A 21,372-nucleotide genomic window follows, 5' to 3' on the forward strand; every position below is an offset into this window, starting at 1 on the left:
TAATCACCTTGATTCAAAAGGCAAAAGGAACAAAAGATCACACATTGCTAGCCAGATCAAGGTTTGAACCCTGAACCTTGAATACCCAAGAAGTTTGCTTCATATTATCCTTACTCCTCACCCACCCACTACCCCCACCTCCCATCCCAGATTCTGCTGCATGTAGAAAAGTTCTCCACTGAATTCACTTGTTGGTTTAATTTACAGCTTTCCCCTGCCCGTTAGTCACATAAATAATAGTATTATTCCTTCTGGTTCTATGCAGCCAAGCTTGAGTAATGTGCTCATCAAGAGAAAGGTTTCTGATAAGTTCTAAATTCACCAGCTATGCCAGACAATTTTTTTTGCTTAAGGAAGCAAAATCTGAGATCTGAGAATGATAAGATTTACATGATGCATGTGGTTAGTATTAGAGGGAAACAGCTTAAGTAAAGGAGATAGCTGATAAGTATTGATCATGGTGCTGGTGGTGATGATAATAGTAATGATGGTGGTGTGGTGAAAGAAAAGGAAAAAGAGGAAGAGGAAAAAAAAAAGATGGTCAAAGTACAGGGAAGACTTTTATTGCCAAAAAATACCTCAATGCTGGGGGGTGGGGTCTGGCACAAGGGTGTTTACCCTAGAATCCATGAACTTAGTGTTTTTTTCTTATATGTTATGATAAGTTTATTTCAATCTAATTATTTTCCTTTGCAATCCCATGTATTTGATTTTATGCATCTAAAAACACCAGTGCTATTCTTCACCAGAGTACCAAAGGTATCCATGTTATAAAAAAAGGTTATGAGCCTCTTGTCTGTAGTCATTCCAAGGTGGATATTTGACTGGAGTGTGGGTGTGTGTTTGTAAGTGCTTTTGTGTAATCTATTTAGAAGTGTGGGCTATAATTGAACAGAGGACTAAATGCATGAATAAGGCACAGAAGAAGGAGATTTGGAACCTCAGTGATCAGCTAGTCTGGCCCTTTCTTCTAGGATGAGAAAACTAAGCCACAAATACATTAAGTAATTTGTCTAGTGTCACATAAGTAACGAGTTATAGGAGTAGGATTTGAACTCAGGTTCTCTGATCTCTAAATCCATAACAAAACTCTGAAAATAAGAGGGCAATTTCCCAATTTCCTACAAAACCCAGAAAGGTCTTAGATGATGACAGTGATTGAGAAATGTCATCCTAGCCATCAGGGTACTCCTTAGAGATGCCCGGTTGCCTTTGGGCAAGGTTATTCTCACCAATTATCTTGGAAGCTAAAAGTCAATGGAACTTCTCAGTCTGCTTAAGTGAGAAATACGTGGTTCTAGGTTCCTTTGAAGAATGCTTCTTTGAAAAAATAATTAAAAATCTATTTTGAACTACCCCCAAAAAAGAGAGAAAAACCATACAGACAGAAATAAGGATTCCCTTCTCCTCCTTATCAACTCATCATTCCCTTGGGCCCTGCAGCTAGCAATGTTGTGACTTTTAGGCCACACTCAGACTAGAGTCTGGGACTTGGGAAACCTCCAATAACCTTGCTTTCCGCCAGGGTCCAAGAATTTCATTGGTAGTTTGAATGGGAGAGGAAATCTGATATCTCAGATGAGAAGAGGGTTTCCTTCTCCCCTTGTTTTAAGATTTGTCCTTTGTCTTTTGATGTTGGTTCATCTCTTGGACTGGAGAGCTGGAGATGAAATCAGCCTGGGTTCCAGGAACATAATTTTGAGGAAAGCCTAGACTAAGTCTTCCCGCTTACTTTAGCATGAATCTGTATCCTGGAGAGATATTGGAAAGAAAGAGTAATTGTAAAGATGGTGGAGAAGCTGCATGATCTTAACATAACTGTTGTCAGGGACCTTACAAATTATCAGTGTGCAAGGCTGCTCAGATAGGAGTCAGTTTCATTGTTATACTCTATATTATTCATCTGGTTACTGTTAGCATCATCGTCATGATTGCTGAGTCTGAGTATCATCATTATTATTTACTTTACTTATCATTGTCATCATTATTATTCAGTTTGAAGATCATTGTCCTCACTGTTATTTATTAACATGAGTATTATCAGTCATCAGCTTCTTCTCCAAATCCAATGACTCACATGCCTCATTCTCTTTCCTTTCAGTGGAAACACCCCCATTATTGTCTGGGGGACACATCTGGACCTGATCCAAAACCCCCAGATCCGAGCCAAGCATGGAGGGAAAGAACACATCAATGTGCGTTGGGGGATTGGGCAGTTTGGGTGGGGATAGGAGTCACAGGGTATTAGCCTATGCTATTTCCATATATATATATATATATATATATATATATATATATATATATATCTCATCATCATCATCATCATATTCCTAACCTAGAATATCTTTAGAAGTCTATACACTCTATGTTTGTATAATGAGATGCTGGTATAATCATCCAGGGATTCTCTGTCCACAGGTCTGTGAGGTTCAGAATTCTACAGAAATGACCTGCCAGGCTCCAGCCCTCGCTGTGGATCCTGACCACCAGTCTGACTTGACTGAGAGACCTGAGGAGTTTGGTTTCATTCTAGACAATGTCCAGTCCCTGCTGATCCTTAACAAGACCAATTTCACCTATTACCCTAACCCTGTATTTGAGGCCTTTGGCCCTTCAGGCATCTTGGAGCTTAAGCCTGGCACGCCTATCATTCTGAAGGTAAAGGGAAAGTCGATAGGCATAAGTTTAAAGAGATAAGAAATATTATCTGAGTTAAATCTAGGAAGACAATGGTCCGTGCCTGCCCCCATGACACAGCCTTTTTCTCTCAGCAGAGTATGCATCAGAGGTCTTAAAAATTAAATCTAGTCCAGAACCCTCATTTTACAGATGAGAAAACTGATCCCCAGCAAGTATTGGAGGGAAAGTAGTGACTCAGAACAATGGATCTAGGCAGGTTATTCCAGTTTGATTGGCTGATATTGAAATTTGGGGAACTACCCTTAGCATTTAGAAATGAGAAGCCAGAGGCTTATAGTGCTTCTTCTTTTTCCATCACTTTCCCCAAGTTATTTCCAAGGAGTGTTGGCATGCCCTCTCCTAATCATACAAACTATTAGTTTGCATACTCCCCTAGGAAGCTCCCAGGGTGATAAAGTAGATAGAGTGCTAGTGAGAAGATGCTTCAGACTCTTAACAGCTCTGCAACTCTAGGCAAATCAATTAATTTCTCTGTGCCTCAGTTTCCTCATATGTAAAATTGAGGGGCGGGGAGGTAGGGAGGTGGACTAGATGATTTCTAAAGTCCCTATCAGTTCTATATACTTCAGTTCCAATGATCCAATGAAACATGGGTTTGAACTGGGAAAAGGAGACCTATATAAAAGTGTGGCAGTAGCTTCAGGCAGGGGAATGGGGCTTTTCTGTCCATCCAGGGCAAGAATTTGATCCCACCAGTGGCCGGGGGTAACATGAAACTAAACTACACGGTGTTGGTCGGAGAGAAGCCATGTGCCGTGACAGTGTCAGATGTTCAGCTGCTCTGTGAATCTCCCAACCTCATTGGACGGCACAAAGTGATGGTGAGCCTGGCAAGATCAGCCCCAGGACAGAGCAGTGGGATGGGAGGGCCAGGGGCCAGGAGGGAGAATAAAGAGTTCTTTGGTCTTACATCAACTGCCTTGGGATCATCGGGTCAAATCCAGCTCTCAAAATCCTTTCTACCACCTGGGCTATTCAAAGACTCTTGCTCCTTCATCTTGCCAACCCTGCTGACACTCCACCTTTAAGGTCTTCTCCTTTTGACCCCCCCCCCAACTTTTACCCATTGTTCCTTTCCTAGGTGGGTTCCTGTCTGAATAGCTTCCTTTGCCAACTGAGAGTGTTGGTTGACAATTAGAGCAAGAGGTGGTAAACCTATCTTCACTTCCTGTCAATAGACATTTATTTTAAGCATCTACAATATACTGAGATATTATATACTGATACAAAAAAAATGAGGAGAGAGAGAGAAGACATTGATCTCTTCTCTCAAAGAGCCTAAAGTTGAATGAAATACATCCATATAGAACCAAGAATGAAGCACTCACGGCAGAACAAAACTCTGGATAATATAGTGTAGATTAGGCTGCCATATTGTGTGAGAGGAAGAAAGAAGAATTAGCTTGAGGGTACTGTATGCTCAATCTTCCCAACTTTTTAATTGGAATAAGTAGAAGTGAGGCCAAGCATTAATTCAATTTTCTACTTCTTCCAAGGACTAATTTTATGTAGTTCATTTCATATGAAAACTGAAACTCTTGCCTTCCTTCTCCCCTCAGAAAAACATGAACTTTGATGGGTTTTTGTTTGTTTGTTTTTTGGGAGAGTAATTGGGTGTAAGAAATTAACCACACTCTCTCACCCTGTATTCTTGTGACTAATGGTATAATTTGTAGTACAAATGAGATGATACTGTTGATGTCATTACTTTCCCCCATCAGCCCACCTGGTCTTCAGTAGACAGAAGATTAGAAATATTTTCAGATCAGGAAAGACTTTAACACAAATCTACTTTTCTGTACATTCCTCTTTTGTTCCCTACCCAACCCTATGACCCACAACCACTTTTGTCTGTGTGTCTGACAGGCCCGTGTAGGGGGAATGGAGTACTCCCCTGGAATGGTGTACATTTCTCCAGATAGCCCTCTCAGCCTTCCTGCCATTGTGAGCATTGCTGTAGCTGGTGGACTACTTATCATATTCATTGTGGCCGTGCTCATTGCCTACAAGCGCAAGTCCCGTGAGAGTGACCTCACTCTGAAGAGGTTGCAGATGCAGATGGACAACCTTGAGTCACGCGTGGCCCTGGAGTGCAAGGAAGGTAACTGCAGGGATGGGTGGTTGTGATGCAGTATCATAGCTAGTCAATCAGTAAGCATTTATTAATCTCCAGCTGTGTGCTAGTATTATATTAGAGTCAAGGATATGACAGAAAGCAAAATACAGCCATTGCTTCAAGCTCTTATGGTCTAATGGGAAAGACAAAGCTAGAAGGGATCAAACGCAAATTTCTTTAAGACAGGGACAGTTTCTGTTGTTGTTCTTGTTGTTATTGCTTTGTCTTTGTTTCTTTAGCACCTAGTTCAATGCCTGTCCATAGTTTGTGTTTAATAACTTCATGATGAATTTAATTGAACTTATTCTAATCCAGTCTTCCCATTTTACAAATGAAGAAACTGAGGACTAGAGTTATTAAGTTACTTGACTGAGGTGACAAGCTAGGCAGTTACAGATCCCAAGATTTCTACACATATCTCCTGATACCTAGAGCAGCGATCTTTCCACTCAGATCAAAGACTGAGGACAGTAAGATGAAAGACAGATATTTTGGCTGTTGTAGTGTGCAAATGTTGTTGAGTTGTGTGTGTGTGTGTGTATGTGTGTGTACACACATACACACATACATATATATGTATATATATATACATCTATCAGCTATCTATCATTTATCTTTTTTAAACTGTACTTGTAATTTTATTGTTGTGAGAAACTCCCAATGAAAAATATCCTTCTGCCAATACAAATCTATACTTAACACTGAAGCACATAATTTTAGAGAATTATCTGAGGCAGTAAGATTTTTTTTTTACATTTCCTATCTTACCCAGACTAGAAGGACTATAGCAATTTGTGGGCCCAATCCCAATACTTAACAGCACAGGTGCTTTGACCTGGACCAGATCACCCCTTCTTAGGAAGCCTTATTACCTTTTTCTCCCCAGGGCCTCTTTCTATTGGTGGTGGTCTTACTTCAGGTACCAGACTGCTTTTACCATAGCTCAAAACTCCCAAGGTCAAGGTATCCACTAGCTTCAGACTGACCTAATGGTAGAGACTGCACCTCCAGGCCTGGTGGGAATTGAGATACCAAGTGATTTTTTCCAAGGGTCGCCCAGTCTGTGGCTATTAGCTTGGTAGAATGGAGTGAAAATCAGCCTTAGTTCAAAAGCCTGAGGATCAAGTCTTGCCTCTCATGCACACTTGAATATGAGATCCATTTCGTGCCCCAGTCAATGATCTAAAATTGTAAATTGCTGTGTAGAAAAAGGGAGTTTTCTCATTCCAATTTTTCTTTTTTTCTATGTGTGTATATAATAGTTGTGTGTATACATTGCATATGTAATGGGTATATATGATATATAATTATATATATATATATATATATTAAACATAAACAACTGTCAGCATAATTAAATTAGATATAAACAACCCAAGAAGAAGAAAATGTATAAAGTACTCTCTTATAAACACTAGGGAATCATTTTCATGAGTGACCCTAAAGGAAAGAACTTATGCTGGTTCTTTGCTATAGATTCTTCTAAGGAATAAGTCAGGTTTTCTCCCTGGAGGATTTAGGCCTCACCAAATCCCTATTGAGAAGTACCTACTTTTTTGATGGGGAAACGGATTCCTTCCTTCCCCTCTCTGCATCCTTCAGCTGTCAACACAGCATCCGCCTTGTGGGACTGTTAATTACTGCCTTTTATTATATTTACGCCGCTTAATTTTTTTCTCCGCAATGTACTCTTCCCTCTAATTAGGTGTAGTGATTAGAATCTCTTTCATGTGTCGCTGGCACAGTGCTTTGAACGTTAAAGGCGCTTGGTGACTTAAAGGAAAGCTGCTGTGTGATAAAAAGAAAGCTTCTCCCATCCCCATCCCCCCTTTTCTTTCTCCCTACCAGCTGAGTGACCCAATGGGGAGGGGGCAGCAGAGCTGGGGTGCCAAGCAAGTGAAGATTCCTTTTGAGAAGTTTCAGAGGGAAGAAGAAATTAGCAGTCAGACAGGGAGTCACATTTCTGACAGTTTGTCAATAGAGGTGACCTGGCAGGGAACTCAGTTCCTTCTGGGACCAAGGGAAAGCTGGTATGTGTGTGTGTGTGTGTGTGTGTGTGTGGTGTTCATGCAAGTGTGTGCAGGATATAATAAGTGTCTAAGATTTTTATAGAGAGATAGATAGATATATACACACACATACATATGCATATAAACATATGTATATTTATACAAGTTTTGTATACATATGTACAAATGTATATGGGGTATGGATATATGGGTTGTACCTGATTCATACTATAATGACACATCACAGTATAAAGACACTTCTGGGTTCTCAGAATCTTTGGATATTTGCTATATATGTCTCTGTTTATATATGCTTCATCATTCTAAATATTAATGATTTTTGTCAGCATTAGCATGACTCTATCAATGAAGGTTAAAACAACTCTGTACTGTGTGTGTGTCTGTGTGTATGTCTATGTGTAATGGGGGGAGGGGTTATAAGAAGTAATAACTGATTACGGCCAATCTCCAAACACAGACTGGACCTTAGACAAATGATTTATAGTCCTTCATCTTTCAAAAACCTATCCAGGTTGATGGAATCTTGTTTATGCTTTTTCTGGCATAGCCTATGAGAACCCATTTAATTCCAATACTCTGATGAGACCCAAAGGTGAGATGAAAATGAAGAATATAAGTGTGTATACATATATATTATATATACATACATGGGTGCATACATCTAGGTACATACATGTATATATGTTAGACACATTTGTCTATTGATAGAAAGTATACTACTTCATTGGCACAAAAATAATCATCTAAGAGATTATGGTTAAAAATTGATTATAAAAACAGAGAAAAATCACATCTGAATAGTCAAAATGCTGCACAAGGACCCACATGATGTCAAAAGATGTGGGGCTATCCCCCTAGTATGTTTGGTGGAAGATCTAGAGGAATTCATGAGAGAATATAGACAATTATATGAACAAATGTGTAAGAGTTTGTAATCTCTAGTATTAGAGAGAGTATTCATTTCATAGAAGAAATGGGATTTAGAGTTGGAATGAATGTTAGGACCATTCCCTCATTTAACAATTCAGTCAACTGAGATTCAGAAAGACTGAAGAACTTTTCTTGGGTCACACATCAGGATTTGTTCTTCCTATGTTTATAGTATCTAGCTTCATAGTATCTATACCATGATACTTAAGTTTATACAATGAAAATCTATAGGAAGTAGAAAAAAGATCAAATGAGATCGCGTATGCAAATCACTTTGCAAACCAGGTCTGAGGTCAAGTGTAAGAACCTGGTTCATGATGCTATACAAGCTCTTATAGAAGTCAAAGACTAATCCTTTGATTTCATTGGCCTCTGGAACTACCAGAAGAACAAACTGTCTCTAAATTCAGGTCCTCACTTGCTCTGAAAACTATAGTCTTAGAAAGTTGTCTTGGAGTTCTGAGAAATTAATACATTTTCCCGGGTCACCCAGCCAGAGTGGGTCCCTGGAAACCAGGTCATCTTGGCTCCAAAACCAGTTCTCTAACCATAATGCTATATAGACTCTCCATTTCTCCTTTGCTACATAATAATAGATCATATGTGAAATCTCTACCAAAAGGTCAATTCCTCTGAAACAGTTGTATCAAACTCAAATGGAAATAAGAGATCATTAAACCTTATTTAAGGATCCCTATGGACACATATTGACTTAGAAAAACATATATTAATATTATGTATATTCTGTTGTATTTTTATTTATTTGGTTGTACTTATTTGTTTTTGGTTCAGCTGCTCCCTGGGGGTGGGGGGTTGCAGCTGCTTTTTGTGTAAAATATCTGTTCTAAAAAGTAGAGCTGTACACCCTTTGGAATGGGATTCATTCATTCCCTGCTCCTAGGCAACATCTACATCATCCTCATCCTCATTCTCATCATCACTACCAACCCCTTTTTCATGACAGGCAATAAGGGAAAAGTTCTAGACCTGGAGTCAGGAAGAGTCTGGGTGCCCATCCTGTGTCTGACCCTTTCACATGCACCCTTAATCTCATCCCCTCCAATCTTCTTTGTCAGATTGCCACCAATTTGGCTTCTTCCCTGCAACCTACAAACATGGCTATATCCCCTCTGTCTTTAATAAACTTTCATTTGATCTTGCAATCCCTGTTAGATAGACTTATCGCTCTCCCTACCACTACATAACATCCAGCATTCAGTTCAGTTGTTTTTTCAATTGTATCTGAATTCTTGATCCCATTTGGGGTTTTGAGAAGGAAACTGGAGTGATTTGTCATTTCCTTCTCCAGCTCATTTATCAGATAAGGAAATTGAGGCAAACAGGGATAACTGAGTTGCCCAGGGTCACACAGCTAGTAAGTATCTGAAGCAGAATTTGAACTCAGGTTGAAGAGTCTTCCTGATTGCAGGATCAGCACTCCATCCAATTCACCACCTAGCTGTCCTCTACCACTGTTCACCCTTAGCCAAATACCTTGAGAAAGACACCTACACTGAATGCATTCCCTTCCTACCTTTCTGCAGTCTTTCTTCATCAATTCAACTGAAATTTTTCTTTCCAAAGTCATTAATCATGTCTTAATTAATAATATACAGACCTTTTCTCAGTCTTCATCCTTGAATTCCCTGCTGCCTTTGATAAAGCAGACTATTTCTTCCCCTGGATACTACCTCTCCTCTAGGTTTTTCTGACATTCCTCTCTCCTAGTTTTTCTCCTACTTGTCTGACCACGTTTCAGTCTATTTTGCTTGGTCTTAATCTAGGTCATACCCACTAATTGTTGATGTCCCCCAAGGCTTTGCCATGGGCCCTTTTCTCTTTTCCTTATGTCTGCTTTCTCATTTAATGATATCAGATGCTCCCAAGAGGTTCAACTATGATCTCCATCCAAATGGCTTCTCTCTGTCTCTCCTTTCCTCCCCCCTCCATATATATATATATATATATATATAAAATATCTACATACCATATACATATATAGGTACACACACAAATAAATTATGTGTGTATATCTATTTATATATGCATATATACACACAAATATATATGTACATACATTATAAATATACATATATATATAAATGTATATAAAATCTCCAACCCTAATTCCATATCACTAGTTACTTCCTAGGCATTTTGAATTGGATGTCTCACATTAAATTCAACATTGACTAAAACAAAACTCACTCTCCCCCAATCCTTCCTTCTTCTGAACTTCCCTGCTACTACTGTCAAGAGCCCCACCATCCTCCCAATCACCCCACCTTATAACATTGGTATCATCATTAGCACCTATCTCACATTCACCTCACACATTCAATCTCATTTTCCTCCTCTCTGAAAGAGAGATAATAATATTTGTATTACTTATCTCACAGGGTTGTTATGGGACATGCACTTTATAAACCTTAGAGTACTCTATAAATGGGACCTGTTAACATTTCATTTGGGTGACCTTGATTATCCAACCACTTGAATTGGTTTATGCCATGAGGAAGACATTTCTGGAATTTAATCATCCTCCTTAATATTTTCTCATTGCAGTCATGCAGACAGTCACTAAGCATTTATTGAGCACCTACTCTCTTCCAAGCACTGTGTTACTCTCTTCTGTTTCAGTTTTCTTAACTATAACATGTTAATAATAATCACATCTATCTTACAGGTTTGTTGTTAGAATTAAATGAGGTAATTTTTGTGAAGTGGCATATCTAATAACATGTGTAAAAGACATCCCTTGCTCTTAGGGATGACAATTTGTAAAAAGTCTATGTACAAATAAGATGGATAGATAGATAGATAGATAGATAGATAGATAGATAGATAGATGAATAAATGGATGAATATAGATATATAGGATAAATTAGAGATAATCAATAGCTACTCTAGACCATTCATCTATTATATCTTCTTTTGGGTCTAGGTTTAAAGCTAGGGTTCTTAAGCAGGGGTCCATGAATACTTTAAAATATTTTGATACCTATATTTCATTGTAATTAATTTTCTTTGCAAATCCATATATTTATTTTTTTTTGCATTTAAAATTATGATTTGGGAGTTCATCAACTTAACCTGACTGCCCAAGGAGTATGTAATACACAAAAAAGGGATAAGAACCCTCACTTTGAGCTATGAGTTTTAACTCAATCCATGGCACTGCCAAAGGGTTGGAATCACATTATGGTTATTGGAGTTGTGCCTCTAAATAATTCCTTCCACCCCCAGCATTCTCTTTGTGGTTTTACTTTATCCCAGCTTTTGCTGAGCTACAGACAGACATCCACGAGCTGACGAGTGACCTAGATGGAGCTGGAATTCCCTTCTTGGACTATCGGATGTACACTATGCGGGTGTTATTTCCTGGAATAGAAGATCACCCTGTACTCCGGGACCTGGAGGTGAGCAAGAGAATGCCTGTATGCCCCTTGTCATATAATCATTGAATATTTCTCTTGGAATGGGTTTTCTAGAACTTTCCTTAGATCAAGAGTATGGAATCTAGAGGGAGGTGAAGGAAAAATCATAAATTGAGAGCTATAAGAGGTCTCAGAAGCCAACTAGACCACACCTCTCATTTTACAGATGAAGAAACTGGCCCAGAGAAGTTGGTCAAGTTCAAGTAGGTAATAAGTGACAGAAATGGGTTTTGAACCTGCTATCACTGATTCCAATACCAGCATTCTTAATACTATACCATCTGCAGAATAAAAAAACACTAAGCTCTAAGTCACTGGGGTCTGAATTTGACTCCTATCTTTGCCATATACTACATAGGTGACATTGAGCAGGTCATTTAAAGTCAATTGTGCTATTTTCTAATCTGTAAAAATGAGAGGATAGGAAATGGCAAGAGGAGTGGTTTCAGAAAAATATGGCAAGAGCTATATGAATTGATGCAAAGTGAAGTAAGAAGAATCAGGAGGTCATTGGGCACAAAAAACAGAAATGGGGTAATGATGTGATGCAATATAATAGTAATGTTGTTATGTGATCAATTGTGAAAGACTTTGCAACTTTGATCAATGCAATATTCTAAGACAATTTCAAAGAACTCATGATGAAAAACAATGCTATGCACCTCCAAAGAAAGACCTGCTAACTTTACAAACTGAAGTATACTTTTATTACTTTATTTTTCTTGAGTTTTTTTAACTATGGCTAATATGGAAATATGTTTTGAATGATTTCACATGTATAATTGACATCATATTGCTTGCCTTCTCAGTAAATGGAGGAGGTTGGGAGAGAGAGAGAGAATTTGGAACTCAAGACTTAAAAAGAAAAGAATGTTAAAAGTCAATTAATATATTTGAAAAAATAAAGTGAGGGGAAAAATTAAATGGTTACATTAGATGACCCCATGATCATCCCATCCAATTCTAAATCTATATTAAATAAAAAATAATATCAGTAAAAACAACAATTACATAGCATTTTAAGATTTTCAAAGCACTTTACAAATATCATCTCACTTTATGCCAACAACAAACCTATATGATAGATGTTATTATTACTATCATTTTACAGACAAGAAAACTGAGGCAGACTTAAATTATTTGTTTAGTATCCTATAGTTAGTAAGTGTCTGAAGATGAATTTGAGCTAAGGTCTTTCTGAGTTAGCTATATGGGATGAGTTTGACAATATGAGCCTGGATAACTTGGACAATGGTGCTGCCTTTCCTAATTCTACATCCATCCTGTCTATTTAACTAATATTCCATATTCAGTATAAATGTCATAAGACATGTTGACCAAATGATAGGCTCTAACCAAAGAAGCCCAGACCCAGTGTTGTGGATACATAAGAAACAGAGGGATGTGGAGAGTTTGAATGCTTGTTATTTGTTTATGCTAAGAAAGGGAGAAAAATTGTGGAGAATCCAAATATGTCACTCTTTGTAAATAGAGAGGCAGCTCAAGATCAGATGATCTGAGTATGTATCCCTGAGTCAATACTTATTAATTGTGTGACCCTGGGAAAGCCACTTTCCTTTGCTGTACCTAAGATTCCTCATCTATAAACTGGGTATATTTGAATTACCTTCATCCCTGAAGGATTAGAAAGAAATGTAAATTGTTATTAATGCCAGCAAGGAAGATATTTAACATAGTTCTGTATCCCAGACACTACCCATCCCTTATGAGATGCTCTATAAATATTGAAGGAATGGATATGAATTAAAGATAGAAATGGAAAATAAGGGGCAACTAGGTGGCACAGTGGAGAGAGCACCAGCCCTGGAGTCAGGAATACCTGAGTTCAAATCCGGCCTCAGACACTTAATAATTACCTAGCTGTGTGGCCTTGGGCAAGCCACTTAACCCCATTGCCTTGCAAAAAAAATGGAAAATAGACACGCACCAACAATTATAGGTTGTTATATGTCTCAGTGGTCAGATGGTAAGTCTATTTGGATTTAATGGTATATGTGTCTACACAAGGAAATAGAACCTGAGATCCAGGGACATCACTGACAGATATTTGAGACAGCTACATCTACACTTCTCAGTCTATGTACCTTTTTTCTTTCCCTCTTTCTGTCTTCTTCTCTTATATAAATTCTTATTCCCTTCAACTTCCCTTCCCTCCTTCCTCTTCTTCTCCTCCTCCTTCTTCTTCTTTTCTCTTCTCCTTTTATCTCCTCCTTCATCTCTTCCTCCTCCTTCTTCTTTCTTTTTTTTTAGATTTTTGCAAGGCAAATGGGGTTAAGTGGCTTGCCCAAGGCCACACAGCTAGGTAATTATTAAGTGTCTGAGACCGGATTTGAACCCAGGTACTCCTGACTCCAAGGCCGGTGCTTTATCCACTGTGCCACCTAGCCGCCCCCTCCTCCTTCTTCTTTCATTTTTTCCATTCTCCTTTTGATGATTCTTATCTGTCAGTGAACATGAGCCCTCTAACTAAAGGGTCTGTTTCATTTTTGTCTCTGTTACTTTCATGCCCTTACACATAGTAGGCAATTAGTAAATATTTCTTGAAGAGCTTTGCTTGGTCCCATTTGTGGTTTGAGAGTGTCAAGCAGACTAGAGACAAGACTAGTTCAAGAGAGTCTCTTGTTCACTATGAACCTTTGGCAATGCACATCATCTCCATGGTTAGCAGTTCCCTAACATGTGAAAAGGGGATAACAGTTTCACAACTCACAGAGCTATTATAAGTAGTCACTAAAGGACTCATCTCAAAGATAAACCTCCCACAGAGATCCCAGACTTTGAACTTCACCATGGTGGCTAGTCTGTCATATACAAATATCTCCAAAAGGAAGGAACCATCTAAGAATATTCTCAAGCCATGGATAAAACTATTATCACAGGGTCAAGCACTCATCCCTAGGATGTTGTCCTGGAGACAACAGGTTGAAAATAAACCCATAATGACTACTCTTTCAGTTTTCCCATTCAACCAGTTGTGAATCCACTTAATTATACTATTGTTTGATTCTTCTGTCCTTACACAAGGAAGAATCTACATATATTTGCAGATGTCATTAAAAACTCACTTGATGCACTGTGATCCTTAGAACTCTGGAAGATTGGGGTGGATATCCTGACAATTCTGATGAGGGAATTTTGATAATGGTTTGACCAACCAATAGTGAGTCATTCAGCCATTCCCTTGCAGATATGCAATTTGCATATATATCTTAATCGTAAAATGGCAGAGCCTCTACACACACTTAGACCCACCACCACCTTACTCACCTCCATATCTTCTTTGATCCAATGCCACTGGCTTCCTATGTGTTCCTTGAATAAAACACACTTTTTCCTGATTGGGATACTTTATCATAGGCTATCCCCCAAACTCAGAATTCTCTCCTTCCTTATTTCTACCTCCTGGCTTCCCTAATTTTCTTTAAATCTCATAAAATACCATCTTCTACAAGGAGTCTTTCTCAGATCTTCTTCATGCTAGTCCTTCTCTCTGTTGATTATATCTAATTTAGCTTGTATATATTTTCTAGGCACGTATTTGTTTGCAAGTTGCTTCCCTGTTAGACTGTGAACTCCTTGAGAGCAATTATTATTTTTTCGCTTTCTTTGCCCTAAGCACAGTGCCTAATCATTTGCTAAATATTTAATAGTTACTATCTCAATCAGGATTTTTATTCTCATTTGTTTGTTTATTAATTACTTGATTTATTGATTTACTTTTCTCTCAACCTTTCCCTAAAAAGAGACTTTCTAACAGGTTTTCTGGCAATGAAGGAGTTAAAATAAAATCTCCCCCAATTCAGCTCCTTTTCCCTTAGTAAGGAGTCACAAGATGGCTAATTGTCAAGAAAAAGCTCTGTCTGGAGCAGGTTATTTGGCCTTCTAGTTTCCAATAAACTTGCTAATTAATTGCTTGCAGACATGAGCAGAAATAAACTTTTGCTGCTGCACATTAGCCTGAGGTGATGTGAGATTCAGCATTCTAGCAAGGGAGCTTTGAATCACACTTTCCTTGCTTTTTTTTTAAAATTCTCCACATGCTCCTTAGTTCCACCCTATTGACTTTCTGGAAACTGAAATATTCCTAAAGGGCAGCAGAGTGGTCTGGAGCTCAACCTTTTCTCATTCATGACAAACTCATGATCTCTCTTATGTATCTACCTTGAACTTAGGAAGAACATTTAGAGAGCCAAGATGGTGGAGGGAAAGGGGGAAAATAAAGGAGGACCACTTAGAGGAATTGAGTGAACCCTCCCCATTTGGGTACCATATTTCCTTCCTTTTTTTCCCTCTATATCTATTTAGTCATTGGTCTATTTATCCATTCATCTACATCTTCATGCTCAACCTTATGTAGCCTCCCCATGGTAGATCACTGGTACAGTAGATAGAGAATTGGCCTTAGAGTCAGGAGGACAGGAGTTTGAATCCAGTCTCAGACACTTGACTGTTACTAGCTGTGTGACCTTGAGCAAGTCACTCTGACAACCTTGTATCCACAGTCACCTTCAGTCATCCTAATTCATATTTGGTCACTGGATCCAGATGTCTCTGGAAGAGAAAGTGAGGCTGCTTACTCAGCCCAGCATCCCCTCACTCAAATCCAATTCATATGCTTGTCATAGTATCCATCTTCCTGATGTCATGGTCCTCTTTGAGAAGGAAGGACAACATTATTATCTAGCCTTCCATTTTCCCAGAAAACTGAAAAAGAAAACTCAGAGGTTAACTCATCTCTGAGTATAAATTCCATCTATGACATCTTCAGAATTGGAGTTCTTCACCCTTTTGGGGTTATGGAGCCTATTGGCAGTCTGCTGGAGTGATGAATCCCTTCATAGAATTATGCTTTTAAATGCATAAATAAAATATGTAGGATTACAAAAGAAATCAATTATATTATCAACATATATATATACATATATATATATATATGTATATATATATATATACATATGTGATATAAATTCATGAATCCTGCATCAAGAGCCAGGAGTTAGAAGGATGGGTTAAATCTAATAAGATGAGACTTCATAGAGGTAAGAGTAAAGTCCAATACTGGAGCCTGTAACAAAAATAAAACTCATTCATCTTTGCTTCTCCAAAAACCCACTCTTGCCCTGGAGTGGAACTATTCTGTTTGGCGAATGAGTGAGTAAAATTCATTTTGTTTCTGGTCTTACTCTTTCTGACCATGTTATATATTTTATGTAGTCTATTTCAGGTTATCTCCAACCTCCCCTTTCCCCCAGTGCACTTTCCCTGGCTCCCACCCCTTTCTGCCTGTTAGTCTAGGAACAATAACCCAAGTAGTTCTGGTATTAGTTCTGAAAAGGATATGCTGATCTATGTTTTGGTTTTATTCACCATCCCTTTTACTCCCCAGCTCCAAACTCCTACTCCTGACCACTGCTCTCCTATCTATCTTATCTCCCCCATTAGAATGTATTTCCTTAAAGTTAGAAACTGTCTCATTTTGTATTGCTTTCAAAAATGATTGATTTATAGAAGGCACTTAATAAATCTGTTTTCATGCATTTCCTACCTCCTGATTTCACTTTTGTGCAACTTATATTGTTGAGATTTTTTTTTCTTTTATTGAATCCAAATATGCCTCTCACTATTGTTCCTAACTCTGATCTCCAGGAGCAAGCAGAATGTCTAATCTCTCTTCAGTGTGACAGCCCTTCAAATATTTGTTCTCCATGTCCTCTTTGATTCTTCCCTTCCCTAGGCTGAATATCCCTTGTTCTTTCAGATAATCCTTATATGATATGGTTTTAAGTGCCCTCTTCATCCTGTTTGTTCTCTCGTTGTTCAGTAAGCCTACCAAAATGTGGTGTCCAGAACTAAAGATGTGGTCTGATAAGGACAAAATACAGCCATGACCTTGCCTTTTCTAGATAATATTCTTTTATTAATTCAGCCTGAGATCAAATTACATTTTTATTCAGTTGTCATGTCGCATTATTCAATTCAAATAACATTATTAAGAATTTATTATGTTCAAGATATTTTGCAGTTCACAAAAAATACCCTGGAGGCTTTCATTTTTATTTTATTTTATTCTGTTGGTTTTTACACAAACCATTTTCTTGCTTAGTTTTCTCTTTACTAAATTTGTGCAGTTTAATTTTTGAACCTAAATGGAGAATTTGACATTTAGCCTTATTAAGCTCCCTTTTATTAACCTCTACCTATTACTCCAACCCATCCCATCTTTTGGGATGCAAATTCTGTCATGCAGCATATCATGCTTAGATTTATGTCATTCTTAGATTTAATAAGCATGCCAGACTGTGCCTTCACACAAATATCTGGTAAAAATGCCTATCAGAGGAGAGCCACGGAAATCTCTCTGGTGCAAAAACACTAGAAAAATCCATCCAGGTTAATATTGATCCATTAATTGGTTCAAATCATTCAACTACAGTCATGCCAGGGGTACAGTACCTATAACTTAATTTAATCTCTTTCCTCAACTGCTATTAGATGTGAGGATTCTAAATGAGCGAGGATATGTCTTCCTCATCTGAAAAAACTATTGTTTATTTTCATTAGGGCAATAGATACCCTTTCATAGATGATCATAGACTTTAAGACCTTAGAGAAATGACTTCATTTTACAGACAAAGAAACTGAAGACTAGAAACTTAAATGATTTGCCTACAGTCATAGAGATAGAAACTAGCAAAGCTAGGATTTGACCTGATATTTTTCTGAATCCTATATCCAAAGAGTTTGATATGGGAGGAACTATCCCAGAAGAAGAGAGTCAAGACTCAATCTGACCCTGTTTCCAGGATCTATAAATAAAAACAGCTCTGGAAAATTTGTGTAAATGGCTTAAGATTGAGTCAGATGAAAAGAAAAACAGATAAGTAGAAGGGTGGGTTTAAGCTTGAGACTTGAGGATACATCAAGTTCACTATATTTCCCATGCTCTTGTTTTCCCTTTCCTGTCCTTAGCTATCTAAGGTTAAGAGTATCGTTTCCTTTCGTTGAAGGGTATGCCAATGAGAGCCAGGCATAAGGGAAGCAGATGCTGGACCTGAGACTGGCCTCAGGAGCCTGTGACTAGGGAAGTGGGAACTGGAGAGACTAGCATGGAGGCAAAGGGTTGGAGAAGGAAGGCTATGGATAAGAACCAAAGGATTTGGCTGAAGCTAAGGAAAATAGGGAGCCCCGGGACTATTTGTCAGTGTCTAACTTGGCTTTGATCTCTTTCATTGCCTCCTTCCAGAAGATGTAATTCACTTTGTTTTTAAAGAGCCAAAGGAAATGAAAACTGAACAAGTTAAGAGAAGGGGTTATGGATAAGGGTCACTGTCCTGGTTGCTTTTAGGCTTCCAGACCTGTGGAAGCTGTAAGGGATGATCAAAGACTTTGTTGTAAATCTCCCTCTTCTACCTAAAATTAAAATTGTTCTCATCAAGTGCCATGACTTTTTGATCCTAAACACTGTTAGTGTGGCCCAGTGGATGGTGAGCTAGACCAGGTGTGGAAATGCCTGAGGTCATAATGTAGGATCATATGTTAGGAGCTTATAGGGGCCTGAAGGACTCTCTAGCCCAATCCCATTATTTTACAGATGAAGAACTGAGGCACAGGAAGTTTAAAATAATTTGCCCAGGATAGCACAGCTAGTGGGTGTCTAAATTAGATCTGAACTCATGCCTTTCTGACTCCAGAACCATTGCTCACTTCTCTCCTAATATGCTTCATTGATGTCATCTTCTATGACCTTGAGCAAATTTGGCCTTCTCTCTTCATTTCAGTATTGGTCACTGTTTAATCTGGAAGTTTTCATTGGTGTTTTAAAGATGAAATCTAAGAAGGTTAATAACTCGGGTTTTTCCAGAGAAAGGATATGAACTCAGGTCTAGGATTTGAACCTAGTGGACAATGAATGATATGACTATAAGAAAGAGAGCATCAAATTTGATGTCCTCATTTTATTTGCTGTTAAATATTTATTCTTTTTCCAATTTAAATGTAAAAATTTTTAACATTCATTTTTTTAAAAATTTGAGTTTCAAATTCTTTCACTGTCTCCTTCCACTCTCCCAAGAAGATAAGAAATTTAATGTAGATTATACAAGTACAGTCATGCAAAACACATTTCTGTATTAATTATATCATGAAAAAAATATGGACAAAAAACAAAAAAAAATAAAGGAAGTTTTAAAAAAGTCTGCTTTGATCTGTATCTAGATTTCATCAGTTCTTTCATTGAAAATGGAGAGCATTTCTCACCATGAGTCCTTTGGAATTCTCTTGGTTCATTATATTGCTGAGAATAGCTAAGTCATTCACAGTTGATCATTGTACATTTTTGCTGTTATTGTGGATGGTGTTCCACTTCTGCTCATTTCACTTGCATCAGTTCATGTACATCCTCCTAGGTTTTTCTGAAGACATGGTTCATTTCCTATAGCATAATAATATTCTATCTCAGTCATATAAAAATTTCCAACTTGTTCAGCTATTCCCCAAATGAGTATCCCTTCAATTTCCAGTTCTTTGCTACCACAAAAAGAACTGCTTATAATAGTTCTGTTCACATGGGTATTTTAAAAAAGCCTTTGGGATACAGACCTAATAGTGCTGTTGCTAGTTCAAAGAATATGCAAAGTTTTATAGTCCTTTGCTCTCAAAACTGGTTAGATGAGCTCAGTTTCACCAACAGTGCGTTAGTGTCCCGATTTTCCCCATCCTCTCCATTTGTCATTTTCTTTTTTGTCATATTAGCCAATCTGATAGGTGTGAAGTGGTCCTCAGAATTGTTTTAAATTGCATTTCTCTCATTGAGATTTGGAGTATTTTTTTCATATATTTATAATTAGTTTTGATTTCTTCCTAAAACTGCCTTTTCACATCCTTTGATTGTTTAACAATTGAGGAATTATTTGTCTTCTTATAAATTTGACTCAGTTCTCTATATATTTGAGAAATGAGGACATTTCCAGTGAAAATTGCTGTAAAAATTTTCCCCTAGTTTTTTGCTTTCCTTATACTTAGACTGAACTGATATTATTTTTGCAAAACCTATTTAATTTAATATAATCAATATTGTCCATTTTAAATCCCAAATATTTCTATCTCTTGTCTCGCCATAAATTCTTCCCTTATCCATAGATTTGACAGTAAACTATTTCATACTCTCCTAGTTTGTTCATGGTATCACTCTTTATGAATAAATCATGTACCCATTTTGACCTTATCTTATTATTTGATATGAGACATTGGTCTATGCCTAGTTTTTACCAAACTGCTTTCTAGTTTTCACAGAAATTTTTGTCAAATAGTGAGTTCTTGTTCCCAAAGCCTGAATCTTTGGGTTTATCAGTCACTAGAGTACTATTGTCATTTACTACTATGTACCTAATCTATTCCACTGATCCACCATTCTATGTTTTAGGCAATATTGGATTGTTTCAATGATCACCACTTTTTTTAATACAGTTTAAGATATATTACTAAGCCATCTTTCTTTACATTTTTAAAAATTAATTGCCTTGATATTCTTGACCTTTGTTTTTTTCAGATGAATTTTACTATTTTTCTAACTCTATAAAATAATTTTGGTAGTTTTATTGGTACAGCACTAAATAAGTAAATTAGTTTGGGTAGGATTATAATTTTTATTATATTGACTCAACCAATTTATGAGCAATTAACATTTTTCCAAATGTTTAGATCTGACTTTATTTGTGTGAAAAGTGTTTTGTAATAGTGTTCATACAGTTCATGGGTTGTCACAGCAGATAGACTCCCAAGTATTTTATATTATCTGTAGTTATCTTAAATGGAATTTCTCTTTCTATCTCTTGCTACTAGTTTTTGTTGGTAGTATATAGAAATGCTCTTGTGTTTCTTTTATGTCCTACAACTTTTGCTAAAGTTGTTAATTATTTCAGCTGGTTGACTCCCTAAATTGACCATCATATCATCTTAAAAGAGTGATCATTTTATTTCCTCATTGCATATTTGAATTCTTTCCATTTATTTTCTTCTCTTTTTTTGCTATAGTTAACAATTCAAGTATAATATTGCAGTAGTAGTATTGCAACAGCAGTGATAATGGGCACCCTTGCTTCATCCTTGATCTTATTGGAAGTCTTCTAGTTCATTACCC

The 21,372-nt window shown here is 37.5% G+C and overlaps 1 protein-coding gene across 2 annotated transcripts in view; it reads left to right on the plus strand.

Annotated features, from left to right (window-relative positions):
- Positions 1–21,372, plus strand: part of PLXNA4 (plexin A4) — a 610,123-nt gene that overhangs the window by 514,588 nt on the left and 74,163 nt on the right. For both annotated transcript variants that reach the window (XM_074193668.1, XM_074193667.1), the window contains 5 exons: positions 2,102–2,195; positions 2,419–2,658; positions 3,375–3,521; positions 4,567–4,801; positions 11,053–11,195. In XM_074193668.1, coding sequence (XP_074049769.1) covers positions 2,102–2,195; positions 2,419–2,658; positions 3,375–3,521; positions 4,567–4,801; positions 11,053–11,195 — 859 coding nt within the window. The remainder of the gene's footprint in view (positions 1–2,101; positions 2,196–2,418; positions 2,659–3,374; positions 3,522–4,566; positions 4,802–11,052; positions 11,196–21,372) is intronic.

The sequence above is a fragment of the Macrotis lagotis genome, chromosome 7 (assembly GCF_037893015.1).
Source record: "Macrotis lagotis isolate mMagLag1 chromosome 7, bilby.v1.9.chrom.fasta, whole genome shotgun sequence".
NCBI classification, from domain to species: Eukaryota; Metazoa; Chordata; class Mammalia; order Peramelemorphia; family Peramelidae; genus Macrotis; species Macrotis lagotis.